The sequence below is a fragment of the Osmia bicornis genome, chromosome 9 (genome assembly GCF_907164935.1).
Source record: "Osmia bicornis bicornis chromosome 9, iOsmBic2.1, whole genome shotgun sequence".
Taxonomy (NCBI): domain Eukaryota; kingdom Metazoa; phylum Arthropoda; class Insecta; order Hymenoptera; family Megachilidae; genus Osmia; species Osmia bicornis.
In genome coordinates, this window is record NC_060224.1 from 1,485,038 (window position 1) to 1,499,656 (window position 14,619).

Genomic DNA, 14,619 nt, shown 5'->3' on the forward strand with positions numbered 1-14,619 from the left:
AACGATAAATCTCGGCTTTCCATTACACATTTCATTTAATGTTGCCGCGCGATGAAAAGATACGGATTCATTATTTCATTTCTGTGGATTTTGAAATCAAGATCCGATTTCTGGATTAAAATGGTAATGCGAGATATAAAGCTACTTTCTACTTTTCAACGAAAATTAATTTTTCGTTGGAAAATTAATTATCATTAAATTTTGGAATCCGAATTCCAACACTCTGATGGCTACGCATTTTTATATTTCTTCAAGACGTTTTACTTCAAAATTTTTCTAAGGGACTTGTCAAATGTTCAAGGTTTCGTTTTCAAAGGGTAGCATAAATCAAGATACTCGGTCTAACCACGGTATTTGGAGAATCTCTCTATAATGCAACGCTTTCCTGACAACATAGCAATTGCGATTGGTCATCTCCTCGTTCATTTTCCACGTGCCTGGCCTTAAACGCTGTTTAATTGCCCCTGGCACGTTTCATCGTGCGGTTGCTCGAGTAATGTTTCTCTGGACACGTAATTATTCCTGCTACGTTTCAGCAAAATCGAGATAATCATGCGTAACAACATCGTCCCCATGAAACTAGTACTGTTTGACAAATAACAAAAATGGACCCATGATTCATAACATCGAAATTTAGAAGTTCTAATAAAATTTAGTTAATGCCTATTTTATTTATTTAGGGTTTTGAAATAGATTTATTCCAAAAATGTCTAACTTTAAATCACTCACTCGCTCATTGAAAATCGAATTGAATCATTCGAGCTGGATACAGAAAATCAGCAAGAACTGCACGCGATCAATTGAATTTGACTTGGAATAGGAAATGCAATTCTTTAGGATTTGGGAAATGGTAGCGCGGATAAAATGGGGCAGAGTTGAAGAAACTTTGATCGAGAATGCAAAAGTCTGGATTTTGATACAGGATTCGTGGAATAAAAATGAACGATACACTATCTCCTAGCAAGGAAATTTTTCAGAAATGAAGAATTTCACTGAATGTAAATAAGACGAATACTAATGTCAGCAGACGAATTGTTCGAAGAAGTAGAGTAGAATAAAATAGAAGATTCATACGTGATGATTCCTCATTTACACGATGAATTTATGGAGCTAAATCTCTCCCTCTAAAAGCTTTCCATTCAATAGTAACTTCCTCAAAAGTCACGTGCAACGTCAAGTCAGTTCAAAATTTGAACTATCTCCTTAAAGGTGACAGTTAACGAAGTCTAGCTGGATCTACGACAATAGTTAGTTAAGTCGAGGATATTAGATTAAATCTGGATTCATATACAGTAAGGAGAAGAAAATTAGATAATTCATTTCATACTAACGTGTGGAAGTTTCCATTTCTATCTCCTAGGAAATCTGTCGAAGTAAATTTTCCTTGATTCAAAATTTTCTGGTACCCGCCCAGCCCTAATTAGCTCATCAATTTTAATAAATCACTTTTATATTTTCAATTAATTTTTTTTCTAGAAAACCACCCCGTGGCTAATTATATCATTATCCCAATTTCACTCTCTATAATACTCATTTATTACCTGTGAATTTGAGATACACTAGAAAAATTTCGATTTAAAGAAAATAACTAAAAAAGCTACTTCAAGTGCTGTGTTGCTTTACATGGTTGCTCTATGCACACAGCACGCGTAGCGAAAACGCATTCAAATGCAGCAGGAGATTTCACGATCAGTGAATAGTTACGTGGGGAGGCCGCGACCGACATCTGATTTTCCTGGCCAGTTTCCTTCCAATCACCCGAGTGGATTGGTCGAAATTTTCCTCGAGCGTCACACACGTAACATCCGTGCACTCAACCGGTATTCATTCCAGGCACATAGACACGGTTATTCGCGAACATAACGTTACACGAGCGAACAGGCAATAATATTCTTTATGTCGATTCGTTCGTGCGATTGGTTGCTCGAAAATTGTACGTTCGTTCGTTAACGGGTGACCGCAAAGTGTCAGATTATGGAAACGAATAACCCAGAAAATAATTCGACACCGACGTGAAAATATATATTTAACGAAAATTGCGTAGAAAATATTTTATTTTCAAGCAACGTAGAGAATCATTTATTGACAGAATTTGAATGTTTTAAACGAAGGCTGCCCGTAATGCACGTCTTAAGAAGTTTATATTACAAAAAGTATAAGCATTTCCATTCGCTAATGCACAGCGCAGGAAGTTCATCTCGAAAATCAAATAACCCCATCGTCCCAGTTTCAACCTTTCCGAAAGTTTCCAAACTTCTACCCGGTCGCTTCTCTCTGCAATTTTTAACGGGGCCTGAAAAAAAGTCTCCATTAATTTTAAAACAAAGTTCCTAGCCTGGGCCCTCTAAGCGGAACATCCAGCATCAAGAGCGCAATATTTCTGGCGTCGAAAAAACCGACGACCAGAGAGATGCTGGAAAAACGAGATACAAGAAGAGAGAAGATAATGAGGGAAAGAAATGAAGAACAATGAGAAGAATAAAACGGTCAGGAATTTTTAACACTTTGATGTCGTGTACTTGTTAATGCATCGACTTTTACATTATTTGCATTTATTATATCTGGACGAATTATATTTGGAAAAGTGGTGATTTCATAATGGGACATGTTCAAGATTTAATTATTAACGATACGATAATACTATAGAAACGTAAAATGATAAAGATACTAAATTCTGTAAAATGTGCAGCCATCGAAGTGTTAAAAAATGCAAATCAAAGGCAATTGAAGAATGTCAGAAGTGCCTTCCTGTTATCGCCGGAAGTTAGCATCACGGATGGGTGTTGAATATAAAATTGAAGAAGGCTAGCGTGTCGAATGGAAAATGCATCTTGATTTCTGTGTTTCTAACGGGAAGTGAAATCAGCAGCGAATGGAAATAGACGATGGTCCCTTAGGTGTGCCACCTTTTGTCGACGAGATGAAAAGTTTTCCCATTGAATATGTTACACGCCATGCGAGAAACGATTCGACTAGACGGAAAGAAACAGACGTGTCGAGGGTCGAACCTTCGCAACAGACCAGTAACTTCTTTTACTTTTTTTTTTATGCGACGTGGTTCCCTGGTCCAAGACTTTTGCATAAGAATGCACTGATGAAAATCTTTATCGAAAAAAATAAAATATTCCTATTTTTTAAAATAGCACTAAGAATATTTAAACAGTGCAGACACTTTTCTCTCCAATCGATACAACCCCTTAAGAACTTTTTTAGTTTTCAATCGACAGGAAGAAATAAATAAAAGAAGAGAAAAAGCGCAATCATCTGTGGAATTATTTGAATTTAACGTCGTTAATTAATGCACCCCTGATGCTCATTACGCGCATACAAATCGCGTCGTTGAGAAGGGTAGAAAGCTGTGAATAATTTCTACTACGCGATATATATCTTCGAATGCACTCGTTCTAACGACATGATAAATTCCCCGTCCCTAAAGGAACTTATACATCTTTTGTATCGTCGTTTTTGCCTGGGAACCCGGCATTGCGCAACATTCGTACTTATTATAGTCGGTTCAACGATCCCGGTGGCGAGAGAAAATATTAGTGGTTCCTCGGGATACGACTGAAACATTTCTGCCTTCCTGTTTCGTTGCGATCACTAGACCGTTTTACTTTAACGAACTCATCGTTCGGTGAGTTAACATTAATATTGACCCCACCCCTTTGTTAGCAGAATTCTCATCTCGATCGATAAACCAATTGCTGATTATGCACCAATTTGTATTATTATCTATTCACGTCGGAATGGGAGAAAATTTGAAATTGGTTCAAAGAAATATTAAAAATTGAAATATATACTCAAGAGCATTCTGTGTTTAATAATTATTTCGTTCAATGTCTATATTATAGAATAATTTAATTATTAAATTAGGTTTGGCTTCTCTATTCTCAAATTGAAACTAAGTAACAAATGGATCATTGACAGGTTTGATTGTTCTATGCCTGTGTTAAAGGTTAAAAATGATTGAAGTACACTTCAAAGAGTTTGCAAAGCAAGGCGACAACGTGTCAAGAGTGTCAAATGTTCTACGTTAAAAGACATCTAACTAGAAAAGCTTGTGAACACTTTGACGATCACACGTTTCATAGACTTTACGACTCTTTTACTTTCACGACCCTTCTCCCATCTAAACGAGACTACTGATAGAAAAAATGGGAAAATTAATGAAGTATATAATTGAGAATATGAATAAACAGATATCAATTCAAATTTTTCGACCAACACTCGATCTTTTAAAGCGACCTCCGTGTTCTGCTCGTCTATTTTCGCGAATGTATACGGCTGGCACAGAACGGAACTCGGCATTGCGAATGCATATGAAAAAGATCGATCGAACAACGCGAACGTTCTGTTTCGGCAACGTATCGAAAAGCAATTTGTATCCAGACCTCTGTTGGAGTACTTTAAAATATTGCTGCTGTTTACACTTGTTCTGACGCGATGGCGAGGGTATTTCTCGTGGAAATCAGGAGTTCACGACACGCACGAAATGCGAAAAAGATCGAACTTTATCAATTAAAGCTGCCACGCTCGTTTCTATCTGGAACTTCGTGCAATAGATCGAGCTATATACGATACGAGAAAAGTACCAAATAAAATTAAAGGAAACTTTTATTTCTAATGGAAAATAACTGTGTAACGTCTCTCTTGTATTACTGATTAATGTTCATTAAATGGTATTTTAAATAAAAACTTTTAGTACAAAGTATTTTCCAAGGGAATGGTGAGGGTTCAGAAACATGGATGTGGAAAATCGCTAGAAATAAAAGGATATAAAACAGACACCTTTTTCTAGATCACTATTGTAACTTGCAGACGTGCAATTCAGGATAGTTGCACATGTTCCTAATTTTGGGAAAGCCGTACCCAGAAGTGCTAAAACCCATTACCGATCCGATATACTCGAATCCTGTGTATCAAAGCCACGACTTTGTACCTCTGCTAGAATCTAATTAAAATTTGGAATTCTATTAATTGATGCTAATGAAAGTAAAGTCAATCAATCTATGTAATTAGAAGCTTCAGAAATACACACGTGAATAATAAATGCATTGACAATAATTAGGAATATATAAAGAAAAAGAATTTTAAATGAAATTTAATTTTAATTATTACCTTCGGGTAGTATGTAAAAATTTTTATTATTAAAATACCCAATGGAAATACCAAATTCCCACAGTTATATTTTTCAATTAACCCAGCCAGAAAGTGAAACGTTTCGCTTGTGGAACGAACGCGAGTTACTTTGCGTTTAAAAGAATTTTTCTCCTGTGCGACCCTCGTGTTCAGCGAAGCGAAATGCGACAAGAACATCGTTGACACTTCTGAAACATTTTTTTTTTTTTTTATATAATTTCAGGTGCGAAGGCGTGGATTCGTTAGTGGCGTACGTGCACATAGATAGGAAAAAAGAGAAAATAGATGCTTTCTGCGGCGAGAAACCGTCACGGCCTATCATGAGTAACGGACCACGGCTTTCCTTGGAATTTCACGGCAGCACGTCGTCCCGCCACTCCAGAGGTTTCAAGGCGGTGTACTCTTTCACAGAAAGTGAGTAGAACGATCTTCTTTCTCTTAAATTCAACGTCTTTTTTGTTAAATGTTACGAAACATGTAGCCTCGATTATATTTACTACGACAGCTGTTTCGTGTTCGAAACTTCATGCTCTTATGTAGCGAAGTGGTTCATGTAGAGAATCGAAGTATTTTTTAAGAATACTCTTTATTAATGGTGAATTGCTAGTCGGTAAATCAAAAGAAATGATTTTGGTAAAGGATTAACAATTCGTTTAATCGCAAGAATTGCTTCGTATTGCGGTACCTCTGTCTGTCAGGAATTTTAATTGAGTCGTGTAATTACGTTTTACATCCAGCTAGAAAATCGTAGAATTTAATGTTTGCAATTTGTGCAACAGACTTCGTTCAATAATGAGTTTCTGGGTAAATATATACATATAATTTGATGTAATTATACAAGTCATAGTCGTTATATAAAGTAATGAAAAATGTTGCGAATGATATGAATATTTTAATGATCGTTGGGTAATTAACACAGGAATCCAATTCAGAAACTCGTTTAAATTTCTATCTACATTTCTATCTTCATCAGATAAACTGATGAATATTTTCTCTATTTATTCTAATAATTTCTAATGGGAGGTTCAGGTCTATTTAGACCTGCAGCCAGTTGCTCTAATGCTCTGCACGTTCTTTCTACTCTCATCTCTTCTCGTTCGCTGTCTTTCGTCTAGTAAATTTCGCTATTGTCAGTAGCATAAATCGGTTCGATGGTGGCCCGGGTAAAGATACACGATACGCATCATTGGGAATAAGTTATTGGCATAGGACGTGTTCGAGACGTAACATCGGAACATGACGTACGATCTTCTATACGCGTTCTACGTCTGCCTCGTACAGAGTCCGGCCCTTTCTACGGTGCGCCTATGTCCCGTCAAAATTTCAATTTCCGTTGAGCATTCTATCGTGATAGCAATGTGTCTCTCTTCGTGCGGCCGTTTATCATCCGCAGCCGAGCTTCAGATTGCACGGTACACGCCGGAATGCCCAGGCTGCAGAACAAATGGATCGCGAAGTGTGTTTGTCTTTCGTCCGGTGAAAGATTCACCGTCCTCCGCGTTCCACCGAACTTGAAATTCGTTCTTTCCAACAACGCAGCTTTCATCCACGTGTTTGAATATACGACCAAATGATCGAAGAAACTATTAACTTGTCCCATAAATAACATAGATAGTTCAGGCTCTCAATCAAATTTTTTCTAATTTAAATTTAGTCACTTCATAAATTGCCATCGAAAATAGTAACACTACCACCGTGTAAAAAAGGCACAGGGAGAAAGAGAGATAGGCTAGAAAGTGGATGCTGTTTCGATATTCAAAGTTTCCACAGATAACATTCATAATATAAGGAAAGAAGGGGAGCTCGACGACGCCTAAAATGAAGTTTCACAATGATATACAAATCTCCAGTGTTAATTCTTTGAGAAATGTCGTCATGTTCCAGATAAGAAATTCGAAATAAAAGTTTCATTGCTTGTTAAGGAGATAAAATGTTTCTCTTCCTGTGCAGAGGGAAGTTTGACTTAAATTAAGAGTAAGTGAGCTCTCTGGAATTCTTGTTGCAAAAAGTATACTACCTGTCTAAAAGTGTACTCTAATTTTCTTGAATAAAACACCACATAAATTTCTGCATCGTTATACATTCCATTTCAACTGCTTTAACAAATGGAATTTATTCCTAATTTTATCAAATTTAGTTTCGATAGAATAGGCAAAATTTATCTAAAGTGTACCTACAGTGAAGCGCAGTATTATTATATATAATTTCCATCGAAATCGAAGCCACTACCCCAATCAATGCTGGTAATATTTCATTTGCTCATCCGCAAAACCTCAAATAGGTCATTGCATCGAATAATTACGATTATTTAATTGTACGGATTTCAGCAACGTTCGACGTTCTTTTCAGCGATCAGAGGAAGATCGAAAGTTGGTCTTTCGATCGGGAGCTAAACAAAAAGGCAGACCGATTCTGTGTTAATTTTATAACAGATAAGTTTGCCACGTTAGCTCTAACGCGACTGTCTGTCGCTTGTGTAAGTGGTGTATTGTTCGTGCAAGTTCCGTGAAGTAGACGCGAGGCTGCTATTATCGCGTAATTGAAACGCGAACAAACGGATTTCTAGCCATTCAGAAGGACAGAAAAGAGAATCTCGCGGTGCCGAAGTTCTTCGTTCGAGCAGAGTCAACCAGACTCCTAGGAAGCTAAGAGAAACGAAGCACGGCTAACGATAAAAAGTTTCGCTTTAATTGCTATGGTAGGATATCCTCTCCAGGAAACTTCAAAGCTGGATATCGTCTGTGAAAAAGCCGTACGCGCTCGACCCGTTCATAACCGAGGTATTTCGAGGTATTTCCAAGACACCGCCCCCGTTCGTCCCTCAAATCAAGAGCCATTAAGTTTCTTCGTCTTCGAGTATCCGATGAGTAAACTTTTCCCCTGGCAATTGCGTGCTCTGACAAACTGATTACACAAGGAGATGATTAATTTTGAACTTTCACAAAAACAGAACACTTCCAGGCATATCAACATTAAATACTACACATTTCGATATTAAAATATTTTAATATGCCCCCACCCAAAATTCGATAAAATTTCCAAGCCGAAGTTTTAGGTACCCGCATACCTCTAATTTCAATTTATTTAATTGGAAAAGGATAAATATCTTATACGAGCACAAGAATGTACAAGGAATACTAAGAATTCCCTGAAATCTCGCATTTCGCTTCTCCCAAATATTAGGACCAGCTGGCGAAGATGCTTTCACATATGTAGATAGATATATAGTGATACATCAACTTCACCAGTTATACCGGAAATATTACATCGGAAGTGTGGCGAAGTTTGGAAGCGAAATACGTCAGGTTACATTAAAACGTTACCGCGGATATGGGCGCAAGTTTTGAGCATTTGACACGGCTGTACGACACCCCGGCACATCTATGAAAATTGTAGAAGGTGTCTCATAATATTTGGAATTTTAAACATTCATATGAAAATATCTACATATGTCTTGTTTAATTTTATTCACGAAAAATGGAGATTTAGATAAATATTCATTTCCTATTTATTAACCTGGAAATTTTTGATAAAATTAATGAAAAATTTTTATATTCCTATAACCATAATCCACACCCATTACCTTTTTAACATCCTACATGCACTTAGAGGTTTTCCTCATTCGTGCACCCCATGGATCAATATGTTTACGAGTATCGGTAAGGGCCGTATTGTTTTCGAAGCGGTTGGCATACTTATGGAGGTTCGTAAACCCGTCAGAGCGTATAGCCGAGGAGTTGGCGGAAAAACGTCTGAAAGAATATGCCGTCGTCCTGCATCCACTTTCTCTCCCCACTATCGACTGCTATCTAACTCAACCGATCGAAGTATGAAAGTTTCACGTCGATTTCGCCCGACATCGGTCGCCAACGTCCTCGTTGTCCTCCTCGTCCTGCCGGTCGTTTGCTCGTCCCTGTTCAGGGATTCAACGGGTGTGAAGCCTGCATACCGACGACTTCGCTCGCCCCCAACCCCGCTGTTCGTCCCCTTTGAAAATGACTCATTCCTGTCCCGACACGACGACGTCCGCGTCGACAGGAATGCGGAATATATCGTCGATCAGATAGGTGAAATGGAGTTTCCCGTTGACGAGAACAGGGAAACGCGCCACGACTTCTGCGACTCTGACCTCGTCACAGAGGGTTATACGACGCGATTTGCGTTCGCAAGCGGGTTTTCGGAAAAGGAACGTTACTTGGCTAGAACGGGAGACGTTGGTGGCTCCTTTCATACGCTTGGAAAGCAGCTCCGATCGAATGATAATAAATGTCTGCGCGATGTTATACACCATCGATGGTAAAAATCAGTCAAGAGAGGGAAGAAGGTTTATTTACGCGTCGACGAGTAATTTGACACGGCGTAAAGATTTCCACCAATCACAAGATTATTATTAAAAAATTTATCTCGCAAAAAAAAATAATCGTTCAATACCTTTCTTAACGTTCCTTTTACTTGGAGAAGAAAAAGGGTTCTATCGTTCGAATTGCTGAACCGGAATGGGAACCCGCATTTCTCGTCTACCCGAAGACAGCTTTAATCAATTAAGTTATCCAACCAACCGACAGAATCCTTTCTTTTGCCGAATCGTCGTAATCGAAACGATTGTCGCCTGCCCGTTAATTTTAATCCAAATTAACGGCAGACTATTTTGGCCTGTGTTCATAAAATCACATGGTCCGCTGGCGAATTAATTAACTCCCAATTATCGGGATATACGAAACGCTTTCGACGCTAACAATGAGAAGTATCTATTCGCAGTTTCAAATATTCGCGTCACAAGGGAGCACAGCGTGCTATTGAAGCTTCCTAAAGCGATAATTGAAATCATAACTGTACGTTCAAAGGTGTATACAGTGTAAGTTATCTAGGAATATAAATTGAAATATCTTCAAAATTGTCTACTGTATAACAAAATTTCAATAATTTGACCTAATTAGTTTTTTGTAGATAGATAAATTTTTAAAATGGAATTATACGTAGTTCAATACACCAATAGATTCATTTTGCCATTTCCTATTAAAAAGTATTGAGCTACTTGTACCAAAAAATGATTAGTTTAGGAGATATTTCAATTTCAATATTTCTAAGTAGTATAGGTCAATCGAATATCAGACATACACACTGTAAATCATCTAACGATCAGTATATTGTAATTACGAGCAACTAGGCAATTTTAAATGGATTAAAAGATCGATGATAAAATACCTGAAGACTTATATTAAAAAAAAAATGGCCACTTCAACCAACGGGCACATATTATGGAACAGCCTGTATATAATAATCATTTAAAGAGGAAACGGTTCGAATGGTCGTTTCGCAATTTCGCGCGAATTATTCCGCGCGAGTAACGAAACGAACTGGCGGAATCGTTATCGTTGATTACAATTGCAAAGTCGGAAAGCAGGCAAGCAAAGAGGTAAAAGGAAGGAAGGACGGAAGGAAGGAAGGAAGGAAGGAAACGAAGGGCATCTCTGCGCAGGAACTCGGTTACACACACTGCCAAACGAACGGTAGCTTCGAATCTTTTGTAATGTAGATCACGGGACGATTTTACGACAGTTATACTCCTCGAAAGTGTGACAAACAGCCCGCACCTACCCGCATGGATGCGAAGAACTAGAGACTGGTCGAAGGCTGCCGCCACCTACAGTCGAAACTCAGACGGTTTGGCCAGCCTGGCTGAAGGAACATAAATTGCCAGCTGGTATATACTTGAACGTTCTTCAACCGCCTGGTATTATAAAAGTTCCAGCGAAACTTTATCAATTTAACGGATTCGCCACGTGTATCAAGGAAAAATGCCTCAGCTCCGTTGACTTTCCTCGATTACTCTTTAACGTGAGTGCTTGCTCACGTACGCGTTGATTCCAAGACGTGTCGGGGAAGCTTGAAAAAGACCGGGTCGTTAAGGGTAAGGGAGAACGAGCCTTGCTAATTTCAACGATTATGCAAATTGCTGTTTTCACAGCCACCCTTGTTTCACTTGGCCATCAACGCGCTCTCCTGTTTTCTGTAAAAATCTTGTCACCCTTCAGCTGTACTCTTACTCTTAACAATATTATTGGTTCGTTTACATCGTGTAATTACTTCGGAAATATAATAAATTATTCTTTCTAAGAAGCAGAAATTCTCAAAATCTTCATTTTGATAATATTAATATTAAAAGTAGAACCTTCTACGATATATCGTTATTTTTCTGGAGGTGATCTCCGGGGAGGGGAGAGCCCAGTCAAAGACACCATATACATATATACACTTACACTCATTTACCACCATAAAAAAATTAATTCTAGACATTACAAAAGAACACGTATTTTACAGAAGCTAGGTTCCAAGTACCCCACGTACATTCATAAAACGTTGTAATAAATTTAAAATTGTTCTCCATAGTTACACCATAAATTCTATCCTCGAAAGAAGGCTCTTGATAAAAGAATAACCTTCAGACCGAATAGCACATATTTTAGAATAAAGAGCCAGGTTCTAAGGTATCCACGTATATATTCGGTAAGATATTTCGATCTCCAATAACCAGGAGGCTTCCGTTTCACGGTGAAGAACACAAATAATCGTAGCCTCCTGACACAAGGACACCTTTTGTCTGCAGATTTCACAAGCCCCCGTGAAATATCCCGTCCAAAAGTCTTTGGAATGTCAAAAGGAAGCAAGGTGGCGCGGCAAGAAAGGGACGTGTTCACAGAAACGGGCGATGCAATAACGTAAAAATGGCACGTGATGCTTTTCAGGGTGGTTACGATAAATATTTCAAAGGCAAGAAAAGGAGACGTCATTGTTCGTCGTCGACGTCGACGTCGTCGTCGTCGTCGTCTGCCGTCTCGATAGCAACAGAAGCCTGCTGTTCTGTGTTGGACGAAAACTTGTCGCTCTTACGGAACTATGAATTTCGGCAAGGCGGGCCGATATTCCCTGGGCTGAAAGGAATTCTCAGTGGTGATCTTAAAAAATTGACGCAACCAACTCGTCCCAGCCAGGTTTTATCGGTGCGACGGGCTACTAAACGTACGATTTTATTGGCCCGTTCGTGCTGCAAATACTAGACGATCTGCCCTGACTCTGTACAAATCTCGATGGCGAAGCCAACACGCGGAAACGATAAACAGACTTCCTGTTGTACCGCGTAAATTGCTCGTGGAAAAAGCCCCGCCTGCGGGTTTCAAACTTTGAATAACACGATCGGTTTTGATACTGTTTCAACATCCGTGATAGACTGTGTTTGCTCGAAATAGGATAATTCCGGACGTAGTGATACGCCCAAGATTTAATCAGAGGGAACATTTTTGTAGCAGTTTTGCCTTCGAAAATCTATAATACAATCAATGTATTACTTTTGCAATTTAATAAAATAATTGATTATGAATCTTCTGTAGTTAATTAATAAATCCCCTACACAACACTAAATTTTACTTTAATTTTCCTTAATTAACATTTAATAATTCTTTGAAAAAATTTTATGAAAACTTTTTTAAAATTCAATAATATATAATAGCAATAAAAAAAGGAATTAAAAGAAAAATTACAATTTTCAACAAAAGTCTTTCTAAAACAATAGCTCGTACAAATTCATTAAAGCATATACAATTTTATTGTAGCTAAAAACTGTTTTTCCTTTGATGTAACCGAACGAAAGTGTGATAACTGAATATTTAAAAAAAACATTTCATCGTTAAAGGATTATTTGACAGTGTTTGAAAAACTATGATAAACGTATCTATTTTTTTTGTTAACAACAGAAAGGTATTTCGTATGAAAGAATAAAATGCTTTGCAGCAAGTGATTCAGCCTCGCATGAACTGTTTTTACACGCCATACAAAAGCTGGTTTTTCGATAAATTGAAGTACATTCCACCTTTTTACATGCAGTTTTCGATTTACATGCTGTTTATTTTTCAGACTTAAATTTCGCGTTCTTTGTCGACGAAACACTTTGTATGAAATATTGAAGAGATTTAAACAAATCGATCAAAATGCTTTTAATATTTGATACGAATAATTCTATAATACTTTTGAAAAATCAGAAAAGGAGTTGCAAAACTGTTACTTTATATCACAGAGAATGCAATTTAGGAACGAAATTAAAATTTTTACAAATTTTAAAAAAGACTTAAATTTTGTGTTTGAACATGGACGAATTTTGACTTTTGAAGATGATCGAAAGCCACAGAGAAATTCTAGTTTAGAGATGGAAACGGAAATGTAAAAATACGGATAAAAAGTTTTTTACTGGACTCCTAAATTTTATACAGGTATTGCAAAAGGTTGCAAAAGTTTTAAACTTACGAAAACAAACCCATAATCATTTGAATTCTGAAGTTTTTATGGATTTATGCTTTCTACAGTAAAAGACTATACATACTACCATTTGCTAGCTGCACTAGTGCAGTTTTATAAAACTGGATAAAAGGAATAATATATGTACCTTGGATCCTTAATAATTTTACTATATCTAGGATGATAAAAATATCAATAAAAGCAGTGAAATTGATGCAATATGTATTCGAGAAAAAATAGAACTCTCTTTAATATGTTCCCCTTTGAAAAGAGCAATCATAATAACATGTAAGTTACGTAAGGAAAGAACATTGGAAGACTATTTCCTGATAAAAGAAAATGAAGATCTTGCTGTTGAATATTTCCCTCTCGAAAGAAGAAATACCGTAACAAGATAAAAAACATAATATAACATGGAAGCCTGGAAAATAAAATATTTACGTTTTCATAAAAGAAACCTTACTATCTCATCTTGATTTCACGTTTACCATCTACGATATGTGTTTACTCGTTTCCACGAGGATCATACACACTGCCCTCTAAAAGTATGGGATCATCATGTTCAAAATAATATCTTATGACAGAAATTGTATATTAGAAATATTAAAAATAAATCCACTTTACAACATCCCCAAAAAATGCTCCCATACTTTTACCCAGGAGTGTATATCGTTGTTCCTTCATCGGTTAAATGTTTCATAACAGAAAGCCGCAAAATGAAAAAATAACCAATGGGGAGAGTCCTCGGGTTACCGGGTGAAATGAGAGAAAAAAATAAATAGCAAAAAGCGTTCTGTGGTTCCATAGTGTCCGGACGTTGGAACAGCATCGAAACTAAGTTATTTTCTTCCGGTTACATAACCAGTGACGATGGCAGCGTTTTTTTTTTCTGATTCCGGAAATGCACGGCGTTGCGGCATCAAAGCCGAAAGTTTGTTAGCATGGCTAAGAGTGGTCACAGTGCCAGCTGTTGGGGAAACCGTGGCTGTGGCGTGCAAACAACCCCCCTGTAATTTCCGTAAAAATGCACAAAGCGTCGGCAAACGTGGCGAATCCTCGTTACTTTAAACCACCGCTCGTTCTCGTGCGAAGGTAATCGAGGCCGTTGTTTATTGCTCGCGAAACGAGCGAAAAAAATGACAGTGACAATGTAAACGGCGTCATTTGGAAATGAAAAGAACCAGAGGGAAA

At 37.6% G+C, this 14,619-nt stretch overlaps 1 protein-coding gene and 1 long non-coding RNA gene across 4 annotated transcripts in view; one reads left to right on the forward strand and one right to left on the reverse strand.

Moving 5' to 3' along the window:
• LOC114877504 (suppressor of lurcher protein 1) overlaps window positions 1–14,619 on the forward strand; it is a 358,815-nt gene that overhangs the window by 322,909 nt on the left and 21,287 nt on the right. For both annotated transcript variants that reach the window (XM_046287131.1, XM_046287132.1), the window contains exon 13: window positions 5,363–5,553. In XM_046287131.1, coding sequence (XP_046143087.1) covers window positions 5,363–5,553 — 191 coding nt within the window. The remainder of the gene's footprint in view (window positions 1–5,362; window positions 5,554–14,619) is intronic.
• The window catches only part of LOC114877508, a 97,006-nt gene that overhangs the window by 16,206 nt on the left and 66,181 nt on the right, over window positions 1–14,619 (reverse strand). The window lies entirely within an intron of this gene.